The 26,174-nt window shown below is 44.8% G+C and overlaps 1 protein-coding gene across 6 annotated transcripts in view; it reads left to right on the forward strand.

Moving 5' to 3' along the window:
- Nucleotides 1-26,174, forward strand: part of arhgap12b (Rho GTPase activating protein 12b) — a 41,352-nt gene that overhangs the window by 2,221 nt on the left and 12,957 nt on the right. For all 6 annotated transcript variants that reach the window (XM_054765169.1, XM_054765170.1, XM_054765172.1 and 3 more), the window contains exons 2-4: nucleotides 1,736-2,467; nucleotides 24,391-24,660; nucleotides 25,454-25,594. In XM_054765169.1, the coding sequence (XP_054621144.1) occupies nucleotides 1,811-2,467; nucleotides 24,391-24,660; nucleotides 25,454-25,594 (1,068 nt within the window). In that variant the 5' untranslated portion in view covers nucleotides 1,736-1,810. The remainder of the gene's footprint in view (nucleotides 1-1,735; nucleotides 2,468-24,390; nucleotides 24,661-25,453; nucleotides 25,595-26,174) is intronic.

A 26,174-nucleotide genomic window follows, 5' to 3' on the forward strand; every position in this document is an offset into this window, starting at 1 on the left:
ACCGAAAGTCTGAACCCACGTTCCGTTACACTGCCATTGTCGCACGTTGGTGTTTTATCCCCATTGCTTCATGGTGCGTTGACTAGAACAAACCAGCAAAGTATTTGGTTTTATCGATTGGTGAATACGCCCAGAAGACTGAGAATGAGCTTTGACGTAAAAAGCCTCCAGTTGTCTGCTTGGGAGCTTCGTCTTGGCCTCTCCCGTGTCAGATGGAAGACTGCTGGCAGTCTAAGCAGATAAAGATATCTGTGGACACACGGGCAATGTGACCTCCGTCTATTCATATCAGTCCAAATGTGATGTTGTTTATGTCCGGGTGTGCTTGTGGTGTGTGAGGCCATGAAAGGAGGTTCCACCAGGATCCGCCTGGCGTGTGATTCATTGTTCAGCAGCGTTCCTTGAAAGAGGCGGCACCACGTTTACAGCCCGCTTATTATGTAACACCGTGCATGTTCTTCACTGTCTTGAATGACGGGAAGCACGGATGCTTCTCCCCCACCGTAGATCTATTCTGGGTGCCAGGCTGTCAGTCTGAGCTTCAGGGTGCATTTTCTCCTGCAGGAGGTTGGGCCTCCAATAGAGCGAACGGCAGGTTCTCACGCCCCACTAAAAGCACCTGCTCTTGCAGCCTACACGTGCCGGAGCCTTGCTGGCAGCTATTTTAGGCAGGAGGAAGCTGCATCTGTCGTGTAGTGTCGTTATTTGGGTGGATTGAAGACCTGATACCATATCAAATACAAATCTTTTCATTCACGAGAAATGATGCCAAATGATGACGCTGTTATTTTCGGATGAAGGCATTGCAGGAATGCAAGCGCCAAAGAGTGTCTGTCGTCATGGGATCGCACGTGGGGTCTGTACGTAGGATCATGTTGTGCTCCACACAGGGGGGGATCGTTTATCAGGCTGAATATCCTTCGCCGTATCGCTTACCGGCCGCCGTTGTGGTGTGTGGCGCATGACGACTTGTCCTTTGGCCCGTGTGTGTAGCGTGCATGCGTATGCTGCAGTAGTGGCACTTTGTGCGATTTTGGTGAGTAAGAAGTGGGGGTGCACAATAAATGAGGAATTATGACGTCATACGCATACGTTTGATAACAGTAAAAAATAGCTCATATCACCAATCATTTAAAAACGAGCACTGTACTGTAGGCAGGCTAGCGTGAGCAAATCGAGCGCTCCCTTTCTCATAAAACAACATTAAAAAAAAACGTTCATTTGAATTTCTAAAGCAGGAGTGTCCAACCCGGGGGCCCACGGCACATTCTAAAAATGCGATTAAAGACGAAAATGGACAAAACAAACCCTAGCAAAATTGGGAAAAAACAGCAGTAATTTTACAACAATAAAGTTGAAATATAAAGAGATTAAAGTCAAAATAATAAAAAAAGTGTAATTTTATGAGATAAAATAGTAACCTTATGAGGAAAAAACTCATCATTATTTAAAAAATTAAATCAACGAAATGTAAAATATAAAGGAATCCAAGCTGAAATATTAAAGAAAAAACATGTTTTTCTAAAGTTGTCATCTCATAAGAAAAAGAACCAAAAAAACAAACTTTATTACAAGAATAAAGTCAAAATATTACGAGAATTAAGTGAAATATAAATGTTGAAATATTTGGAAAATATTTTTTTAAAAAAACAACAGAAATGGAAACACAAGCAAGAAAAAAGTGTAATTCGGGAGAAAACGTTGATATGAATAAAATGTGTTTTCACCCCCCCAGCCCACCCTGGTTGGACATGAGGAGCCCTCAAGGCCTGGATGGTTGAGTCGGAGTGAAGAACGCTTCCTGACAGCCATGGCTGATAAAGACGGACTCCCTGCGGCCCCGGGTCAGGTCTACATCCAAGTGGAATACGACTACGAGTACAAGGCCAAGGACAAGATGGTGAGCATCCGGCAGGGGGAGTCCTACATGCTGGTGAAGAAGACCAATGAGGACTGGTGGCAGGTGAGGAAGGAGGAGGGCACAAAGGCCTTCTATGTGCCAGCCCAGTATGTCAGGGAGGTGCGCCGCGCCCTGATGCCCCCCCAGAAGCCCACCTTGAGGGCCAAGCCCACCGTTCTCGATATCTGCAGGGCAGCAAATGAGAACATGAACAGGCCGCAGCCAGAAATGTCCAGCTTTGGCCGCTCGTCACCCTCCTCCACGCCATCGCCTTCGTCGGACGGCCTCACACCGCCGGCTCCGCCCAAGGACGCCAACCAGAACTGCAAGGTGGTGGCTGAACTGGTGCTTCTTCACAACAACAACCATCACCTCGCTAACAATTCCACTTTGCCACGCACGCGAGCCGAGTCGCCTCCGCTCGAAGACGAGCGCAACTGCAACCAAAGTCCAGACCGGAACAAGACCCCTCCGCAGTGCCAGCTGACAGGAAACGGGCTCAGCAAGCTGCACAACGACTCTGAGTCTGGGGACGAGCTCAGTAGCAGTTCAACAGAACACATGCAGGTAACGTGATGCTTTGTTAGACGCCGGGGACGTGGAAGCTAGGCAGTCTTTGTCTTTGCCACTTCTACGTCTTTCTATCGATTATCAGTCCGACCGACAACTCCCCCGTCACAATTTTGGGGTGGCGTATTGGAGGTGGGGTTGGCTTGTTTGAAGCTCGACGTCTTTGTTGCACAGGATCCTCCTCCTCCACGCCGCCAACAAAGCGGCAGGCTTGAATGGAAAGTAGGTCATATTAGAGGAGGGTCAGTCTGTAGCCCCCAGTCACCCCACCGTGTCAAAGGCTGGGAATGCCATGTGAAGCAAACCAAAGACACTTCACATGCTTTCATCTAGACCCGACTGCACCATTTCTTGTTTTCTTCCAAAGTGATACTGATAACTGATAACTTTTTATTTGGACTCAACTGCAGTTTATGCACAGCATTTGATTGATTTGCTCCAATGAAATATCATGATATCACTGCCACCACATCACTATCAGGAGAACCAGAGTATTGAGCAGGAGGTGCACTGTATTCAGGCACACGCTCCGAGCAGACGGTGTGACGCCACGGAGGTCTGGCGTTTCAGGTGCTAAGGTTTTTCGTGTGCGCGATGTTTTTCTCCCCCCTCGTTGCGGAGCATTTGGTCCAACTGGCACACAAAATGTCTTCCTTTTAAAGTGAATGCTTGTTTACAAGTGAGCTCAGGGGAAGTTACGTCACAAGCAGGAGAAAAAAGGAGCGCTTGATTTGCTGACCCGCACAGTACGGGTAATCTTGCCTCAGTGGAGCGTTTTTTTCTAAATGATCAGTTATCTGAGCTAGTTTGAATGTTATTGGATTTATGGGAATGGTATCATGATCCACCCAATAACTATGGGTTGATAATGATCATGCAGCCCCAGTTTAGACACAGCGTGATTCGTCACCACATACAGTATGAGCCATTCCTTCTGCTGCCTATTAGAAGTTGCTGAGATCTAAAGAGAAGAAGTGCAGGGTTTCCCGCACTGTCATTGACTTGTGGCGGCCCACCGCCATGATGACGTTTGACCCGGCACTGGAAGGATTTTCTGTTTTGTTTTTTAGGTTTGACACTTTACGCCCCATGACATGATAGCGGTGCTGCTTGAGTGGCTTGTCGTTCCAACTTCGCCCACTAGATGGCATGGTAACTTGGCATGGGCAGAGGCTCTTGAGCTTGCTTAAGGAAGCTGTACGCTAATCCCTCGCCACTTTGCACTTTGAATTTCGCTGCTCCACTCCATCATGTTAATAACTGATGCTGTTTTGTGGTTATTATTAGTCACAAATACGCATTTTGAAGTAGCATAAAATGGCCAAATGAAGTAAAGTACAAATATAAGACATTCAGAAGACTTGTGGAAAGACGTTGTGATGATATGTAGCATTCTGCACTGTCAGTAATGTTACATAGCCTCCACAGGAAGTACTCTCCAGCCCAGGTGCTAAAGCAGAACAACAACAAGTAGCTCTGTCAAACACGCATTCGGTTCAACTGGGTTCTATGCATGTGCAGAACGCGTCTACATCCGCTCTGACTATTTTTCGGTAGTCACATGTTAGGCATGTGTAATCTACGCCATCCGTCCATCTATTTTAAGGCAGCAAGCGATGTACGCCTGCCTCCCCCACTCCCAAAAATGTTATTAAGATGGATAGAAACTAGAGAAATAACATAATCAATCATACCCACGGTGCAAGTGGACAGTTTATAAGCCCTCTTTTCTCTGTCCCATACATTATTATTATTTTTTTTTGCCACTGAAAAAAAGACACACAAAAGCATTTGCTAGGAAGATATGTTTGGATGGATGCTATTTCCCCGTTTAGAACAAAAGATGAAATAGCTGAATCCTGTAGATGAATCCATCATCGCACTCTACGTACGTCTGCGCTACGTGCCTTGCCTACGTTTTTACGTAGCTCAGTCTTGGTGGAGGTCATAAGACCATAGGTAATACCATTATATATATCTAACCATCATAGATAATAACGACCACAGCACGTGACGTCGCACAAGCACTGTCGAAAAAATGAGCTAAAGGAGGAAGCGACGTAGTCCTTGCGCGGAAAGATGCCACCAGGACGCATCTAACTGCTTAGTAGAGCTCTGCAGTTCTTGTCATTTTCTCATTTGGCATGGAGCCACTTTGCATTGGCTTCTTGCTGTCAGAGAAGACGTATGTGTGACTTCAATCTCTGTGCTGGCGAAGCGCGGTGACACCATGAATGGGCGCACTGTGCCCCCGTGGTAACGTGCCAGAGACCAAATGGTCTTGTTGCTCTCTCAACGATGTGGAAGACGTGGTGGCGCTGGCTGAGTTTTTGTGCGTGGATGTGCACTGTGGAGCCGTGCACGCACTCATTCACCGCCTGATTGCAGCCATGGACGACCTTGAGAGGCCCCCGGCCACCCCCACCATGATACTGTCTCACACAATCACACTCTGCTCACTCACATGTTAAGTCATTCCCTGCCACTATTCTTCTGCTACTGCTACTGCTACTACTACTACTACTACTACTACAAGTACTACTACTACTACTACTACTACAACTGCTACTACTGCTACTGCTACTGCTACTACTACTACTATGACTACTACTACTACTACTACTACAAGTACTACTACTACTACTACTACTACAACTGCTACTACTGCTACTGCTACTACTACTACTACTACTACTACAACTGCTACTACTACTACTACTACTGCTACTACTACTACTACTACTGCTACTACAACTACTACTACTACATTATTATCATTATTACGTTTATTATTATCATCATTATTATTATTACGGTAGCTAGCTGCCTGAGACCGTGCCTGACTTTGAAAGTACACACCAGTTCACTTTGTTGTTTGCTGCATTTCTATATGACTTTTCCAATGATACATTTCATATGTTAGACATTTTCACAGGAAGAAAAACAAGTAAATTCACTGACCGGGATTTAGGTTTTTGGGTGATGTTAGTCCCAGTGTATTAATACGTGATGTCAAAATGACAAAATAAGTCACACATGTGAACGTGTTCTGGCGGAAAAAAGAAACCAAACTTTTTAAGGCGAAATATGACAGTAAACACACAATTACACAAATGCTTACAATCCTCCTTTGGACTCCAAAGGGTTAAAGGGAAAGTGCACTTTTTGGCGGAATTGTGCCCATCATGCACAGTTCTTATGTGAGACATGAACACAGACTGTATGTCTTTCCCTTTTCTGTGCATTTTAAAGACATAAAAAGAGATAGAAGCGACAGCTCAGTAGTGCACGTAATGGGATGCACCTATGCTGTCTGCTACGGCTGCTATTAAAACCCCTCCAAGAAGGTTTTATGGTTTTACATCCGTGCTGTGAGCGTGTACTCTAGTAGCAGGTACATGTTAGTATTCTGCGTATTTCGGCCATTCTAAGCATTAACGCCTAGCGTTAACTTTTCCAAACTCAGAAATAAAAACATCTCAAACATGTCGCCTTACCTTTTGGTGCTGTGAGCGCGACGCTGACACCCTACCCGCCAGTCTGTGTGGTTGGTGTGGTATGGCTAAGTATCAATATGCCAGTCATGTGGTTGGATCGGTGTGACAATGTTAATCATAATAATAATAATAATAACAGCTTGCTTATATGCGCCTGACATTATGTGTAAATGGAGCGTTGTTGCTGCTTTTTGAGACTTTTTCAGACGACTTTATAGGAGGAAAAAGTACCGTATGTCCCACACGTGCTCTTTTCATATCTTTCAAACGCACAGAAAAGAGAAAGACGTATGTGTTCTTGTCTCACATAAGGATTGTGGATGATGGGCACAAAAAAAAATTGCACTTTTCCTTTACAACACCATGAAAAAACGCAAGCACCGCCGTGCGGCCCACCCCCCACGACATTTCCAGGAAGTGATTTACCTGGTCATGGTTTATAATTCCTGGTCATGTGTGCTGACTGGGGGGGGGGGGGAGCAGTGAATTGGATCATTAATAGCGGGTATTTATCTCTTGTCAGGAAGTTGGTTGTTCTTCTAGAAGGACAAGATTGAGGGTGAATGGAAGCTTTTCAGTCGCCTGAACAGAAAGGAACTCTTCCTACCATAAACATGCCAACAGCCCCCTTGGTTAGTCTTCGTGCATGTTTCACAGAAACGCCTTTTTTCCAGAGACACTCTATAGCCAAATTCCAAAGAAGTGCACATCTTTGATTTTCAATGATGGACATGAAAACCCGGTTAAAAATGTCCAAGCCTGTCAGTCAGTGCCCCCGTCATCTCTCAGTGCCAATGGAGCAGCTGAAAAGGAGCTCCCAGCTTGTTTTTCACTGCATACTTGACATTCTTGCCTCAGTGCCCACACGCACACACACACTCACACACCCACTACCGGGACTCCATTTCCCATGATCCTCCCCTGCAGTGTCTGCCTCTACTTGTCTATTGTTTTATCCTCTGTTCTGCCTCACTTGTTGCAAGGAGTGATTCATCAGCAACCAGTTTCACACGGTTACCAGACCGCTACCGTAGAAGTTGCTCCGGTGTCTGAGTTGCATCAGTCAAAAATGTGTCATAAAAATGACAAAAAACATAAATAAGTCACACTGGATTTTAAGACACGTTTACACGTTTAATTCAAGACCAAGAAGAGACCTTTATTGTGGAAAGTTATTCTACACTACACAATAGCGCACCCAACAACCGGCTGAATAGTATGTTAGCATAACACAATAACACTTATTTAGCTGAATAACAAGTGACCACCAAGTTCATCAAGTTCATCAAGCTCCCGATCTCAGTTGGGATCACTGAATCCATTCAATTCTTCATCCTCGCTGTCACTTTTGAACATCTCTGGAGGAAGATGAAGATATATATTTCGATATATAAGTGCACCTGACTATAAGTCAGAAAAAGTCTTAAAATCCAATCATTTCAATTTAAGGCATTGAAGTGACAAAAATTCTCTTAAAATCTCATAAAATATGATTTCTAAAGGTCTTAAAAATGTATTTTATTTAAAACATTTAAAACAAATGCATGAAGTTGAAGTAAAGTACCCGTGCAGCCTGGTCAGAAATTCTGCGGCACATCCAGTGCACGCGTCTACCGCCGCACAAAATGATACCAGCACTGTCATTTCCTAACTTTATGTTCTGTTGTTAAATAAGCCTTAATAACATGAGATAATATCACACTTTTCTTATGACACAAACCAAAAAGCTTTGTTTTCCCCGTCCACAAACAAACACTGAAGCTGGAGTTTTCCAAAAGCTCTTTTTTGAAGGGCTTGCGTGTGGAGGAGAGGCCAAAACACATAGAAAATATCAAATATCAAATATGCACATTCATGTGGACATGGCCTTAGATTGGCTTCTTGATCCTGACATTCTCTGCTGGCCTTTGTTCTGTATTATTATTATTATTATTATTATTATTATTATTATGTCCATCAAGCATTTCTGCCTGAGCATTGATTTGGGGATGGAACGACGGGAAGCATCACTCCCGCCCTTTCCCTCCTGTGGCTGGATGTAGGTCAGCCTGTGCCTTTCCAGCCTGTCACTGTGCGTCTCTGTGGGCCCGCCTCACTCATGTAACCTGCTGGATCGGCACAGCATGCACCCCGAGAAGGTAAGAACACCTGACTGCTCTGCTTTTCATTGATCTTCCCAAAGCTTCCTCATCCTCCTCCTCCTGCCCTCCTTTGCTATCAACCTGCAGAAAGCATCCTGATGCCTGAGAGGTGTCTGGATATCTTGTTACATCCACAGAGTCATGACACCAACTGGCAGCTGATTTATTTAGCCAGTTGATCTGTAATTAGGGACGCCCAAGACCCTGGCTGCTGGAGCTCAGTTACGTAACCGAGGCTAGATGTTTTTAGAGCCTCTAACAGCTGTCCTCCTACACTGGCCTACCCTTGGGATCAAGCTATTTGAACACTCAACTATCCCTTACCAAACTTACATGACTGTCATGGTGGAAGTGTGTCGCTCATGTGCTCCCAACTCTCCTGACATCATTAAGCAGCTCCTCCCACCAGTGATTGCCTGTTGTCTCTCTCACCAAGCTTCATGCTGGTGGTCTTGTAGTCCATCCCAGCCTTGAGCAGGTCTACAGCCTTGTTCCTGAGGTCAGCTCTGTGGTCTTGGTCCCATGATGGTGGAGAGGTTTGAGTGGAGGAGGGTGTTTTTGGGGCAGGTGTATTTCATGCACATAATGACTTGAGATTTGGGGTACTTTCTTTCTGCTAGGGGATGAAATACGTATTTTCCTCAGTGTATAACTTTAGTTTCATGGTATTTTTTTGAGATTTGTTGTTACTACCATAAAAATGATGGACTGTTCATATCTTTGTAAGGTGGTAAACCCATCAGTCACACAGCAGGGGACAAAATACTTAATTTCCCGCTCCATGTTGATGGTACCATTCAATCAAAGCATCTGTTTTCAAGCTCAGAACCTTCCACCACCCGCTGTCACCAAACAATGACAACACTGTGGATGGGTCTAGACCACCGCCTGCTTTACAGTTCTGTAAACTAATGCTTGCTTCTGCACCCAATCCAATTCTAACCCTGCAGCAGTGCATGTGGCGTAACTGCGCTGGGATGGTCTGCCAGCTCGCCAGGGGGTCTTCCTGCTAAACCTAAACTACAAGTCCTTGCACATTTCCTCAAAGCTAAGTAAAACAGTTCATGGATTCAAAGAAAGATACTGGAAGGGCTGATCAACATTCTCTCCAACAGCCAAGCCGAGCAGCTTCGTGTTTGATTGGCAGAGAGTCACAGTCAGGGTCCTTTAAGGAAACCCATGGAACTGAAAGCTGCATAAGACCATCGGGTGTCTCATGGCCTTTGGGGAGTTTATCTGTAAAAAAAAAAAAAAAAAATATTTATGTTGGAGGCCAGTGTCCTTTTTAGTCAACAGCATTTACTGCCAACGTCCAAAACCAGAAGGTATTTTCTGGAGTATATGTCACGCTTTTTTTCATAGTTTGACTTATAGTCAGGTGTGACTTGTATATTAAAATACGGTACATCCTGGATGTTATTGAACATGTGCTGCTCTTAAGTAGAAGTGGGCTGTTGTTGGTTTTTGGCGACACCTAGTGGCTGCAATAATTCATTGAGTTGAGTTTGTGACGCAGTTAGGCACACAAATGGAATGATAAAAGGCATTCCAGGCATACTTTCTAATACGCTTCTGCCCCGGAGACTATGTGTCTGTAAGTAATGTGCAAGTTAATCATATGACAGCTGTGTGGATGGAGAAATGTGCTAGTTTAGACAGCAGTGTTGTTTCATCAGGACACTAATTATGTCTGGCTTAAAGATTGGAGCTGCTGCATCAGCCACTGACTAACTAAATACACACATGCTGTTAAAATACGGCTGTTTGATACGTTTCTACGCAGCGAGGTGCGTCCAGGCATCATGTCACATATTAAAAGTGTCTTCTTCCACAACATATTAAACAGGTAAGCTTTTATTGTATCCATAAGGTTAAAAAATGTGACGTATTTCTGCTTGTGTTGCTTTAGTTTGTGCCCTTGTCGGTGTAAACGTTGGCCCCTCCCTCTGGCGTCGTCTTCTCTTGTCACTATAATGTTGTTAGGAGCGATGCCTTCTGATAGGTCCATCATAAATACCACTAAATGCCACTTATATGCTTTTTTATTTTTATATTCTCTTTTGCCTGATGCCACTTCGAGCACATACGGTACATACATACATACATACATACATAGATACGTACGTACATACATACATACATACATACATACATAGATACGTACGTACATACATACATACATACATACGTACATACATACGTACATACATACGTACATACATACGTACATACATACGTACATACATACATACATACGTACATACATACGTACATACATACATACGTACATACATACATACATACATACATACATACATACATACATAGATACATACATACATACATACATACATACGTAGATAGATACATACATACATACGTAGATACATACATACATACATACATACATACATACATAGATACATAGATACATACATACATACATACATACATACATACATAGATACATACATACATACATACATACATACATACGTACATACGTACATACATACATACATACATACATACATACGTAGATAGATACATACATACATACATACGTAGATACATACATACATACATACATACATACATACATACATACATAGATACATACATACATACATACAGTCAAGTGAGAGATGCTTGATACTGGCTTTCTTCCTGCTATGGGATACTGTCCAGTACTTGATAGTGATACTGATGCAGGCAGCAGCAGGTCCCTCAAACTAACGTTGTGGAATCAACACATTGGGCTTCTTCTACTCAAAGCACCTTTGAGGACATATCCTTCTGCCAGCAGATTGCTTTGAAACATTGCAAATAATAATACAGCAAGGGGGGGCTTAATGAGCTGGGAAAGCAAGCCTGCTTGTCGTTTCACCACAATCATTGTTTTGAAATGTGTTCCAGGCTGGTCTTGGTGAGCAGCATTCACAGCAGCTTACAGGTCGTCCTGAGCTGAGACAGAACCCCCCTCCCCCTACCTCCTAGCCCCACCCTCCTCTCTGTCTCTCACACACACACACACACACACACACACACACACACACACACACACACACACACACACAAGAATGAAATCTTCTTACATATCTGGATTAAGGGGTTGTGTACGGTGCATTCCTGTGTTAAACCTCTCTGTAGCCCCCATAAACTCCTGTCATCACACACCACGTTCTTTCCAATATGCACACAAGGCTGTTGGTCTAAAGGCTGAATATGGTTGGGGTGAGCATTCCAGTTTCTCTTTTGACCAAACACTGGGATTCTTTTCATTTGGAAAGCCACTCCAGTAAAACCCAATATTCACTGAATAAACTATTTGAATTTGTGTCAATTTAATGACACTCCAAAGATCTCAACTAAAGATGGACAAATTACAATTGATTTGGGTTGTTTGGAAAACTATGGTATGTATTGGATCCTCAGCGGGGTAGATCCTAACCCTATATATATATATATATATATATATATATATATATATATATATATAAGTCCATTTTCAGACAATCTAAGTTTAAGGCATAAAACATCATGGAAAGTACGGTGATGGTTGCGTTATGTGGCTTGGTTACTGGGGACTACATCACAAACCATCTGGTTACTCACCAGCCGAATGTCAAGAGCAACTGAGCATCTTTGCTCGTGTAGTCCACTCCAGGGGTACATTGATAGTTCCATTGATAGTCAGTCAAAGATAACGGCGTTCTCGTTTATGGCTGCTATGTACACATTCTATCCAGAGACTGGGGGTGTTTTGGCAGCACTGCCTTTTCGTGCCATTACCAGCTTGGGAAAACAATAGCGGCATTCTGAGTCTTGGTGCAAGACATACTTAGTGCTAATTGGATGACTTCCATGGAAATGTGCTGGCTAACCATGACACGTTTACGGTTCATCCAGAGGTCAGTGCTGTCCCCTTGGGAACATTGTTCTAACCAGGAAAACTATCAACAATATTGAAATGGATGATACCAGCCTGCATCTGAAATCTCCGATACAAGCATTGTGTAGTCACAATGTGAGCTGATTGTACCACTTTGTATCGTATTTTCCAGCCATCGAGCATTTGTCAGGATTAAAAGATGCTGATGCTGGAATAAATGTATGCTCAGGTTTTCAGAGGAAGGTGGAAGCGGGTGGGCAGCTGCTGATGATGCACTTAACTTCTGTAACTGTGACCATGTGACGGGCAGTATAGAAAATAACAGCCCTCTCTCTGGCATGGACCATCCACAATAGTTGCTTTACACCCCCAGCTTGCTGGAACTTTACGCTGGTTGGCTACTGAGGGAAAGACCATGACACCCCAGCAGTGGATGGTGGACTGAGTGACCCAGAAGTGTAGCTTTCTGTTCATACCTTCTCACATTTTGAGCTAAGCTGTGAAAAATCACAAATGTATTTCCTTCATACTTTTAGCATAATTAATGCATGTGCATCCTGACCAGCCAGTCCTCAGCCGCAGCTGTAGTATCCCCACAGACTCACACACACTTTTATAACTTTATTCCTACCTTAACACATCAACAGCCATGCAATTCCAACACCATATACTGCACATACTGTATCTCACTGTCTATCCGTTCAACGCGTCTTCATTGTCACCACACTGCCTAGTGCCAGGTGCGTTCACTGACACGCCAACCATCACAACATCTTATACTATGATACTATGTGCATATGGCCGCACGGTGGTCTAGTGGTTAGCACGTTGGCCAATACAGGAACAGCCTGGAAGACCTTGGTTCGATTCTCCCCTGGGCATTTCTGTGTGGAGTTTGCATGTTCTCCCCGTGTGTGTGTGGGGGTTTTCTCCGGGCACTTCGGCTTCCTCCCACATTCCCAAAAACATGCATGTTAATTAGAGACTCTAAATTGTCCATAGTGTGAATGGTTGTTTGTCTATATGTGCCCTGCCATTGGCTGGCCACCAGTCCAGGGCGTACCCCGCCTGTCACCCCAAGTCAGCTGGGATAGGCTCCCCGTGACCCTAATGAGGATGAAGCGGTATAGAAAATGGATGGATGGATAGATGGACTATGCGCATATGTGTGGTCTAGATAAACAGAGACAAAAACACCAATAAGTGGATACAATATATTTATGAACATTTAATGATGCTTGGAAATCCCCCCAAAATACACTGAAAAGATGCGAATTCAAGTCAACTCATCCATTACCAAAGACGTAATTGTACGCTTTTATAAACCCTAACAACGCATTTATACGTCGTTTTTTACGCAGGAGGCAAAAAGAGGTGATGATGCAACTCTCCACTAATGGAACAATTTGTGTCAAAGTGAAAGTTATCCTTGAAATGTATCTTTTCATAAAAAGGAAAATTTTCTAGTCAGGAACTGATGTTAGCTACTGTATGTTCTACTGCTGATTAGGTAGAAACAACGATGAAAGACGGCAGTCTCATTGTTCTTTTGGTGGGTTCCATGTTTTTAGCCATACAACACAATATTCTGTGTGCCTTGAAAGATCAGTCAAAATGTGGGAGGTACAGCAGATGATGTGGTGTCTTTGAACGTGACCCCTCATTGCTTTTAAGAACACACATCAAGTGGGATTGAAATGTTTTGCTACTACTAACGAGACTGTTTCGGTGCTTTCCCAAATGGATTTGTGCGTGTTAGGCTGTGGACCAGACTCAAACCCTCCAGAATTCAGTATGTTCAGTTATTGGAGATCCAACTATGCCAAAGACTGATTATAGTCCCATTTTTCCTTCACTAACTCGAACAAAATGTGTGCTCACCATGATTTTTTTTTGGTTCCCATGCCGTGCCTGAAGCGAGAACTAAAATGATTTGTCTCGCCCGCCTGCTGTGTTTTGGGTTTTCTCTCCCTGCATGTGGTAATTCCATTTCCTTATTGTGGACGAGCCGTGAACATGGCAGTCATCTCAGTTGGGGGTCTTTGCTGACAGTCTCTCCCCGCCAAAATGTTCTCTGACAATCTGCTGGTGCACAAAATAATCCACTCTGTCCACTCTACCTTTTCTAGTACTTTTCAATAAACACCAAACGCACCAATGGCAAGGCATCGTCCCCCCCATCCCAGCTTCTGAATCTAGTGTGTCTGTAATGTTTAACACAAGCTGCTTTGAGTCTGGGAGGTTTTCATTTCCTTTGTGTGTGGCTCTTATGTGGTATTTGCCCATCATCATCACTTGTCTGATGTTGCCATGTCCACGCTCTCGCAAAGCTACCTGATTGGGCTTCAAGATGGGTTCTAGGGCTACGCTGGAGTGCTGCCGTCGTGGAGGAGGGCTTTGAAACGATGCCAACGTAGCCTCCGAGGCAGCAGTGTGGCTGCTATGTGGGTCACATACTGCATGCAGAAGAGGAGGAATGAATATGAGACATTAGAAATTGGCAACATGAGAACAGAAACTACTTGCATATGCATGACTCCAAATATCACATGACAAAAACACAAAGTGGAGGCTACACGCTGACTCCTGCTGAGGCTTCCATTTATTTCATCTTGTGATCGCTTTCACCTGATTGGTAGTGTTGGACAAAAGCTCTCCTTGCTCACTTCATTGCAATCCAGCTTACTCGTTGTGTGCTGCTAGCCTCACGTTCGACAGACTTCACGTCCCACCAGCCATAGGCAGTGTTGGACACTGTCACGCTCGGCCAAGGATCCCAAGATGCAGAGAATGAACACGCTGGCGTAGTAACAAAAAATACAAAAAACAGGCGAGGGAGGAACACAATACAGTCCAAAAAGTACAACAAAAAGACACTGGGCAACAAGCCAAAAAGGACAGGAACAAATAACAGTGGCTGTTTGGTGGGGGACTGTTATTTAGTCAAACGATATTGAAAGACAACTTCTATGTGGTATTGTGGTCACGAGGCATCAGTATTGTGACACGTGATGATACATGACCTTTCACACTGCATGGACAGCCCAGCCCACATGCCATGGCTGAGATCAAGTAGAAAAAATGGTTCTCATCTCATTTTGTGTGGAAGTGGTACATTTTTGGCTTCCTTGTCTTCTTTGTTTTGAAACCCTCTCTTAAGTTTAGAATAAGTCACTTAGAGTGACTAACAAGTTAGATGTGATGTTCGCAATGAAGTCGAGTCATAGTGAGTATAAGAAGGGATTGTTCTAATCTCTTCTATTCTTGTACAGTATCTGCAAATGGGTTCCTATCGGTCACTTAAAAGAGACAAAATACTCAAAAGAGTTCAAAATACTCGACTCAATCAGAAACGTCACATCTTTATGAGCAAGCCGACCAGTGGATAACAGATGTTTAGATATCACTTTATAATAACACACCACAATTCACGTCGATAACTGTAACAGCGTTGTAATGTTTGAAAAAGTACTTCATGACATTACCCGTTACTAGAAAACAGTAACACCCATTTTATTTTGAAGTAGTCATTATTTTTGTAAAAACGTTGAAGAAATGGCCAAACTGGCCAAACTGCATTCACAATCAACCATATGAGTCGTACACGTACAAGTACACGTGCACGTACATGTACACGTACACGTACATGTACACGTACACGTACATGTACACGTACACGTGCATGTATACGTACATGTGTACACGTGTACGTGTGTACGTGTGCACGTACATGTGTACATGTCTCGTCCCGGACTTACACATACGTAGTACTTAGGGTTGGACCTCATATGAACGGCCAAAGCATCAGCTCCAGTCTGGGGGGATGGTGCCAGATCCAAGCGTTGCGTTGCGTTGCGTTGCGTTGCGTTGCGTTGCGTTGCGTTGCGTTGCGTTGAGTTGAGTTAGCTATCTGGTGTCAATCACTGACCTCTCTGGTCTTTGGGATTTCCTTCCAAACACTTTGGAAGTGTTTCTGTCTTGAAGTGTTCAACTACACGTGTCAGCGTGTCAACCACGGCGGGGTCACAAACCCTGACCTGTTTTGTGTGAACTTTGAGCATGGTCAAGCCCATCAAGCGATCCACACTGGTTCTTCTCACTTCCACCACTTCTTCATCAGACAGTGTAGTCACGTCACTGCCTCTTTGTGTGTCTCTGCCTCTGTCAGAGAGAACGAATGAGTGCTCCTGTTTAAGCACCATCGTCCTAGATAGATCTCTTAAGACCCTTTAATCACTGGGACAGGCGTCTGAGTGCAGCGAGGCTGATGTAGAATCCTCACCTGTCCTTCCTCACCTGTTTGGATGTCCTTACTCCTGGCAGGACGTGCTGCTTTGGACCATGTTTTCCTACCTGAGGAGCCCCAACTACATTGTGAGTAGCAACCATTTCTGTGTTGTCCTCCAGCCGGCTTAGTGAATGTGCAGTAAAGCTTAGGCTGCTTGGCTGACGTAAAAGTAGAACAGGTGTTGGTTGGCCTCGTGACCGTTTCTTGCATTGAGTACAAAGTGAAGTTGACTATAGGCCTCTTGCAGTGACACAGCAATTACTACACCAAGAAAAGCTTCAAATGATCTTTTCTGAGTGTTGGACATGTCATGTCAAAGGGAACTTGCTTGGCATGTGTCTGAACAAGGACATTGCACAAGCAATATCTTCCTTTGACCAACAGATACTTGCAAACGGATCTGTTGATGCTCCTCTTAGCTTCTAGGTCGCAAGAAGCAAACAATGCCACCAAATCAATGCATTGCTATTCCATATCCATCTTCCTGTCTGCATGTTCCGTCCCCGACAACAGCTGTGATATGTTAAAGTGTTCAAGTGTGAAGTACGTTTACTCTCCTCGGTGGTGTGTTGCAACAACACAGCCTGAAATAACTGGAGCCTACAAACACAATGAATGTTTCATAGAGGAAGTGGCTGCGGGTTCATCCTGTGGCCATGACGGCTAGAGCGGTAAACCAAAGTTCAAAACCATTATTGATGCAGATGAGTGCCTGCTGCGAAGTTATTTGTTGTCGCGCCCCTGCACCTCATAGGCTCAACTAATTCCATGCGGCAATCCCAATACACTGGACAGTACATCTGCATATTCGCCACCCAGCATTTATGACCCCCCAGATTGCCAGTCCCCCCAAAAATCTCTGAAAATAGAATGTTTTTTTCCACAGAAAACACATCTCATTCACAAGTCAGTCATGTTTTATAGATATGAGATAATGCAGTTAAATGTACAGCACACAGAAAAGCCAGACCAAAGCCGACCATTTTTACATGTTTATGTTTTCATGCTTCACTGCTAATGTTTTTTCCCCAAGTGTTCATTGTGTTACGGTTCTTGAATGCACCATAGTTGTGTGCTGTGAGATGCAAAGGTTTGTTTGGCTAAACTTGCAGTGAGGTGAGCACAAGGTAACGTAGCGTATGATGCTAAGTCATTACTGGAATTACAACAGATAAGTAGTGTGCATTATGTAGACGCAGCCTGGAAAACACCTTCTCTAACCTGCTAACTCTAGTGCTAGCCTGAAGACCAGGCTAAAGGTTGCAAGGTGATCGTCTTATTCTTATCTTTCATTATTTAGGGATTCAACCTGGATTGGTGTTGCTCATGAACAATGACAATTGAAGAGTACTGGAGATGAATCTAATCTAATTATTGCAACCATCACTTTTATTGGAAACCCCAATGATAAAAAAATCAGAGGAGAACATCAACGTCAAGCTAGCAGGAGGGTTACGGAACACCTGGTCTTCTTTAGTTCTGTGCCACTGATCCAAAAGCTGTATTGACGGTCCAGTTTATGGTGTCCCACAGGAGCAATTATTTACTGTAAACGGGTTTCATCCTCCCCGGGGGTGTAGGGATTTGTTTGCTTTCTCGTTGCGGCTTCATTCAAATAAGAATTCATCAAATGTTGGAAGAGCATGTGCCATCTTAAAGTCCTTTCAATGGGAAACGATTAGCTGACACAGCTGGAGAAACAGTTGCTGCTGATGAATATGATTCATATTCTTTTGTTTGATTACCAAAAAAGTATTTTTCAGCAATTTCCACTTCTACTTGGAACCGGCCGGCCAATCAGCACGCAGACAGGGAGCCTTGTGTAATTGGCTCAAACCAATCAGGCCGGAGGCATTAGGTCAGGATTAGTCATTAACTGGAGGCTTAACTGTCAGCTGTCAACGATGGGGGAAGCGCTGCTAAGGCTGCATCGGCTTCGCAATTCCTGCCACCAACCAGACAAATCATTCTTACAAAAAGCAATACTTGATACAGTATATTCCTCGAGGAATCGTACCAGGATGTTCACAGCTTCACCAGAAGCTTATACACAAGTGCTGGTCCGTTCCTTTTACCGACTCCAGTTCTTATGAGTCACTCACTGGAGTCAATCGGGTACCTGATTTACTGGAGTCACTTGTCACAGAAAGTAGAAACTCGCACATGCGCAACAATTTTGGCAGCTGAGCTGGAGGATGCTCAACGAGCACCCGCGAGTCAGTGAAACTCGAATCTTCGTTCAGCACCTGTGAGCCCATGCAACGCAAGTCTTTGTCGAGCACTAAAGAGTCAATGAAACCCACGTCTTCGTCGAGCACCTGTGACTGAGTCAGTGAAACTCGAGTGTTCGTTCAGTACCAGTGAGTCCATGAAACTCAAGTCTTTGTAAAACGCCTGTGAGTCAGTGTAACTTGAGTCTTCATTGAGCACCCGTGAGTCAGTAAAACCGAAGTCTTTGTCGAGCACCTGTGATGCAGCGCAGGTAGGAAGTGGAAAGGAGAGTTGATTTGAGGCAAGGATAAGATGTGTTGCTTTTTTCTAAGTCAATGAGTGAAGAAAAACGAGTACCCGTGACTCCCGATTCAATAAAAATGTCAGGGTTTAGAAGCACTTGTACATTATACACTCCTTTGGATGTGTTGAGATACCCGCCCAGACACTCCATGCCTCCTTGTTCTTGAGGAGGAGACATTGAGCTCTAACTTGCTGGAAGTGGAAGCCAGGATGTTTGAACCATTGGTGCTTCTGAAAAGGAAAGTCTGATTGGAGAGGAACCGGTGTTCTTTGTTGAGATCAGCTATCAACTGCTGACAGTTTAGAATGAATATGTTTGATGGTGGCCCTCAGCTTCTTTGTGTGGCAGCACCATCGCTTACTGGAGTTACTGTGGCTTTAACTGAGCTGACATTTTGTTGCTGTCCAGAGCCAAAGGTTAATTGTGCACATGACAGTCCAGCCTTGTCAGACGCTTTGATCTGTCAGCAAGGCTGACTGAAAAGATGCTGACTCACTCTGTGCGTCTGGCGCTCACGCCTCGTCTAAGTCTTCCTGACCTGCGTATGAAGCCCATGTTGCAATCTAATTAGTATTGTTCAGTCCAGCCTGTCGTTTTTTTATTTTACACATGCAGTGCTTGCTGGAATTGTGTGCAGAGGTTTGAGATGAACAGCATGTGTGTTTCCCAAGCATGTACACATTCCAACATCATTCTGGCTGAAAATGCCACATGTGTGGTGATGGAGGAGTGGGCAAACGCGGTCTGACTGATGATCACTGAGGTGGAAATGTAGGTTAATCCGGTCATATTGACATGACTCTCATCAGCAGCATCATAGCTCCTGGAGCAGCAGGAAAGGGCAGGGAGGAGGCAGTGGGCCGTCGTCTGGAGGGAAAGAACGTGCCCACCAGGGTACTACATTGGATTGCCACGCCATGCATTTAGTTTCTCCAGAGAGGATACAGAAGGGGGTGGTGAAGAGGGCTACAGAGAGAAATGGGAGGACTTAGGACAAAAGAACAGAGGGAGCCAAGTGGATTGATGTATCAGCTTGGCAGGGGCGTGACCCCCGCCACCTTCCCCTCCAACCTTGCAGCCTATCCTCAAGCATCTCTTGACGTAGAGACACTTTCATTGGCTCGCTGTCTCCATGGCCACCATCACCACCACGCTTGTGGTCCTTAAAATGTCCAACATAACAGCAAAAAAGCTTTTTATCATTTTAGTGCACGTGAGCGTGGTGACTAGGGATGGTCTTATCCGATACTCAGGAATGGTATCGATGTGAAGAAGAGACGTTTCATGTGGAAAAGGCAATTTGCTGCACTGAATATTGGGAAGAAACATAGAACCTTTTCCAATCAAATATCTGAGTGCGAGTGTGAGGATGCAGCAGCAAGGTGATTGGATGAAATGTGAGCCAAGACGCTGCACCAACGTGTGTGCGTTGCCATGTCTGCAGGGATTGGATCCCCTCCCCCTTGCACTGCTTCCTGCTTGGCCACAATCTTTTGGCACTCCATGGACCTCCAGCCCTGGCTGGTGTGAGTCACCAAGTGGGCATGTGGTAGTACTACACCCCCGCCCCCGCTGCCCTTACCTTGACCCGCTCGTCAGAACACGGCTGATTTATGGTTTCATTTGCAGTGCACTGCCAGGCGCAGGTCTTTTTCATTGACTGTGCAGCCGCTGCGGGACGGTAGGATGCAGAGCAGAAAGAGAAGAAGAATCATTCGTGCCAACATGACAATAAACACAGAAAGCATGGGCAGCGTGTTCCTGGCGATAAGCATCAGTTGTCTTACCGTCACGAGTGGTTGAATGTTCGTGTGATTAGTATTCAGTGAGCCTCCACCGTGTCCAGCCTGCGTGTGCATCCGAATGCACTGTGTGGAGATTATGGGCTGTACTGGCCCACCGTGTGAAAGTCGTTTATCACGGCTGCACAGACATGCCGCAGACGCCCCCAATCTCACTCCATGCACCCCTCGCTTTCACTTCCCTCCCCAACGTGTCTTTTACACCAGGGCTTCCCGACCTTCAGGCGCAATCATAACAAAAATACACTTAAAAATAGAAAAATAATAATAACACATTTGTAAATAACTATATAGAAGTTTGTGCAAATGAGTATCCATTTTGGAACAATATGGGGCATTATTTTGTTCAACAAATAATAGAAGTCCCACAGTTTTTGCATGTTTGTTGTTTGTTGCGAGCAGCGACCCATACCCACCATGAACACACCATCTAACTCACACTGCACATCAAACAGCAACGTAATCATCTTCTCTCTGAAAAACAAAGTTCAGGCTGGTACTGATGGTGGCGCTGTTTTCATTTGGTGCTTTTAATTTGATGTTGTTCCTGTCTTAGTTTGACACATAAACTTCCTGGTCCCCGGGGGTGTGTGGGAACATGGGCCGCTCCGTGGGTCTAAAGAAGTTGCTGCTATTAAGTACAGCTTTAATTGGCGTTTCCATCAGTTCCTTTGCCACATCTCGTTCTTCTCAAACCAGTGCAGCCAAAATAACAGCAGTGCCATCTTCTGCTAAGGTTGCGTGTTGCACTACCCCATGATGCAGAGGCATAGTGGCTTTTTTTAATGTCACAAACAAGACAGAGCCGCCTGTCTCTTTTTAGATAGGGAGGGGCAGCACTCGGCACTCGTTGAGAAGAGCAATACGTACTTTCATGTCAGCCTCCAGTCGCTAGTCGCTTTTTGGAAAAGAGCACCTAAAGGGGTCTGACTACTCGGTAAATATCGCTACAAAGCCAATAAGTTGGCAACACAGACCCCTCCTGTTACATCTTCTTATTCTCTGGCAGACCAGGCGCAAGGGTCAACAGGTCGAGCCAAATCTCTTTGCGGTCGTCCGCCAAAAGTAAATGAATAGGAAACAGTGGTAGAGGAGCGACGTGCACATAGCTGGAGACCCACTGGCTTTCATTGGCCATTCTACGTCATGCTAATGGTGTTACTGCATGATTGGGTTGCTGCTTTTCACTTCAAATTCTTCACCACTTAGCTGCAAAAAACGCAACAAATGAGCAAACATAAGGGCCTACCTAATCTTCCAAAGAGGGATCTTAATATTTCACCACTACTTCCTGTTGTGCCACTGCCGTTGGTGCACTGTGCGCTTGACAGATAGGAAGAGCCACTTCCTCTTTGCTTCCGTCGCAGCCGCTGCACGCGTCCATTTTCCATCTTGCACAGCGACGGCCACTCGTTGCGGCCCCAAGAGTTGCTGTGTTTCCCGTCCCCCGCGCCCAGCTGGTGCCACGATGCAGCGTGTGCTCAGAGGTTATAGGAGAGCTGCTGAGGATGACGATGAGGTGTTTGTGAGGATCTCCGGATACAAGGTGACCTGCGGGGGAAAGATGAAGTGATGCAATCTTGACAAATGTGTTATTTTGGGAAAATCAGTGTGAGTGGTTTAGAATGGGGCTCTCATGGTTTCACAAGGTGCACATGGATAGAGATGGTGTGAAAGAAAAGACTAATAGTTGTTGGATTGTATTTTCCAGACTAAAAGTAGCACTTTTTCGTCATAGTTTGGCTGGTCCTGCCACTTCTAATCCAAATACTGAACAGAACGTGTTACTAATTGTTCATTCATAGACTGACATGAAGCAAGGAGTGAACATTAGGCTTGTGACAACAACAGTGATGTGGAATGAGATTGGGAGTTTGGTGAACGTGCATGTTATGTTGATGTAGCCTATTCAGCCTCCCGGGTATGTTGTTGATGCTATTGTGTAGCTGGGTAAGCACACCCATTCAGCCTGTTGTTGTGTACTTGAATACCCTGCCTTTCCACATGAAATGTCTCTTCTCGCTCTTGAGTTTTGTCCGATATATTTCTGAATAAATGTTTGATGTAGCAGGTTATGTTTATTTATTGCCACTTTTGTTCTCCCTGAGTGGTTACATGAAATTCCAGGGAGCATGAAATGAGACGTGAACGTAGACAAAGTAGCAGATGCTGGTCTGCCAGGGAAGTGCTTGATGCTGACTTCAGTTAAACATGCATCCTGGGCGTCTTTGCCTCGCCATATGGTGCATTGCTCTGGAGCTGTTTTAAAAAGAGCCCCAATTATCTTCTTGACGTCACTTCCGTGCGCTGTGTTTTTTTGTTCTCACCAATTATGAAACAATCATTTAGTTTTAATCTTCCCTGTTACTCAAAGCTCACTGAGATTTTCCATCTAAGTCATGGACGTCCACAGTTGGGCCGGGTGGTCATTTGCGGGCCGCAAAAATAAAGCCAGCATTAAAACACCTCGTATGTCAGCGTTGATTTACAAGTCCTATGTGTCCCGGGCCCTGTGAAATCTTTTATTTTCGCCCAAATTCTGTTTTATTTTTTTCCGTGTTCCTCTTTTTACGTTTGCCCAGTAATTCAGAAACGGATGTGGCTTGTCATGTAAGCTATTTTTTATGACACCCTTATTTTGTTTGCACAATTAGCCAGGATGTAGCGCTCATATTTTCAAGGCCGGAAATGTGTGTGTTGAGAATGTCTGTTGATGGGTAAGATGAGCCTTGCACAACGTCAGCGAGCATTGTAAAACGCTTGCTTTCATTAGCAAGCAGTAAAACGCAACACAGCCTGAGTCACACACACACACACACAGCTGCACTAGCATGCTCTGCTAAACTAAGCTAACCCAGCTAGCTTCCATTCATGCTCAGTAAAAGAGTTCTTTGTGCCAACTTTTGCTGGTGTTTCAGCACAACACGTTTAGTTCAGCAGCGGTTTAGTGTTTGTGATGACGATCGAGCGGCCTGCTGGGGAAATACTTCCCCACACAAACGGTTCTTCTCGTCATGATGACAGCATTTCATTCACATGATGTCATTTTCTGGGAGATTCCGTTTCTATTGGCCAATTCTGCGATTGCGTTAAGGTGGCAAACATAGGGCCCCATGTATCAAATAACTGGACGTGAGTGTGAACAATCCTGATGTTTTCAAATGCAACCTAGGCCACTTTCCTCTGCAGCCATAAATGGGATATGCTACTGCAGTCTGAACTTTGGGGTCGCACATATCTGACCGTACGTGATGGAAAGGAGACAAAGGTGGCAGAAATGGCAGACCAATTACTCACGTCGATGCCCCACCCACCCTCCGTATGCTCCCCCAGGAGACGTGCCAGCACGTTCCCCACAAACCAAATGTAAGACAATGTTGACTCTAAATGCACAAAATCCTTGAAATTGCCACAAATGCGCCAGGACTTTCATCCTGCTTTGTGCGGACGTGCGTCACTTCCTGTCACTTCCTGTCACTTCCTGTCACTTCCCGGACGCTTTGTTCACGTTCCACAAAAATCAGAATGGGGCATGATACCCTGCAGTGTGACCGTAGCACGAAGCACTTTTTTAGCTATCAGAAGATGAGGATGGACCAGGACTTGATGAGACGTTTTGAGACATGAGCGTTAGAGTATTTGTGTCATGGGGTCACTGAACCCAAAGCCTTTCAAAATGTGTGAGCCTTCTCTCTCTGGCCGACACTTCTTACAAGTCTTGAGTAAGGCCATTCTCTCAGGAAAGGATGACATCTGAGCTCCTGTTGGCTTCTGTCTGTTTCCAGACGACATCCCCTACAGGTCAGGGCAGGTCGGACTCGCCGGTCTACACGAACCTTCAGGAGCTGAAGATCTCCCAGTCCAGCCTGCCGCCTGTGCCCTCCGGCTCTCCTCTCCACATCCACGGTGACTGGGAGACCCACAAAGACCTGAGTGGCAGGCATTTCTACTACAACAGGGCCACGGGGGAGCGCACATGGAAACCGCCACGCACCCGCGACACCGGCAGCACCAGCAGCTTCCGAGGAGAAAGCCAAGGCACAGCAGAGAGCGAGGTGAGCTGAAGGACATGTTCATGTTCCGTCGTGGTACAAAGTTGGAGAGCACTGCGTTAAAGCATCTAGGCCATCCTGTACATGCATTTCCATGTTTGTCATACTCACTGTCCCATATCAGGAACCGGGGGTGTCCTGATGCAACTCTTTTACTTCCACTATGATACCAATGTTGCAACCTTGAGTACCAGCCAATACAGATCCGATATCAGCTAGAATCATGCATACTTTTATGTATATTAGCACACGCTGTTGTTAGATAGAAGTGCTGGAGTGTAGAATGCACTTCTTATATTTGAATGCTTAGACCAGCTCAGAGATTCTAGATGCAGGCTGATATCATTTGATACTTGTCAATATTGGACCAATATCGGATATCGATATCGTATTGGACCTGATACTCAGGAACTTTTGGGTTGACACCACCCTCGATCACCTCTTTTCCACCATTTCCTGTTAGCTGTAGTTCCTGTGGTCTGTTTTTCACTTTTCCACTGTAGGAACTTTGCCCCACAAACCAGGAACTGGGGCAAGAATTCAGTTCCGGGCAATTTGCAGAGCTGTTTTTGGGCTACCAGGTAGGTAGGTAGGTAGGTAGGTAGGTAGGTTTTAAGTTCCCAGAACACAGCGGCCCACGGGTGTCTTGTAGTTCTAGTAAGTCAAGGTTCATGGACATTTGCTGATGACGACGTGCTAGATTGGGCTTGACGGTCTGACTAAACATTCCACATGCACATGCGCTCTCATGTAAGAGAGAGTAGCTGCTAATACACGCTCTGTCTTTTGTCAATAGCTGCTTTCATCGGAAGAAAACTGCCACAGCACCCGCTCCAGTCAGTCCGACAGCCAGTACGGTTCGCCCCCTAGAGGCTGGTCTGAGGAGCTTGACGAGCACGGACACACGCTCTATGTGTCGGAATACACGCAAGAGAAGGTGCAGTACGTGCAGTATGCTCTTTTTTGTTGTGCCTCTGTTACGGGTGTCACAAGGGGTGTCTCCTGAGATGACGTGACCAGATTTCTCATTCAGAAAAAAAAGTCTGGTGGGCACTCGGCCTGGCATGATGATAGGTTCATGAATGAACCAATGAAAATGAAGTGGATCATCAATGTATCGCCATGTGCATGCGTGTCTGGCAGGAAGAGGGTTCACTCTGTGCATTGCTTTCAGCACCTTTGTTCCATCGAACAATGGCATGAACAGAGTGAGCTCTTTTGTCAGTCTTTTTGTCTTTGTGGGTGGAGGCGGGGCCCAATATATTGTCCTATTTAGAAAATATTTTTTCATTGTACTTTTCTTAAGTAATGTTAAAATCTCGTCTCGTTCTTGTCGACTCAATCTGGTGTATTGTCTCGTTCGGTGACACCCCTAGCATACATACAGTATATATACATATTCTATATACTGTACATATTCTAGTATACATACAGTATACAGTATATATACATATTCTATATACTGTACATATTCTAGTATACATACAGTATACAGTATATATACATATTCTATATAC

Source organism: Dunckerocampus dactyliophorus, chromosome 21, assembly GCF_027744805.1.
Source record: "Dunckerocampus dactyliophorus isolate RoL2022-P2 chromosome 21, RoL_Ddac_1.1, whole genome shotgun sequence".
NCBI lineage: Eukaryota > Metazoa > Chordata > Actinopteri > Syngnathiformes > Syngnathidae > Dunckerocampus > Dunckerocampus dactyliophorus.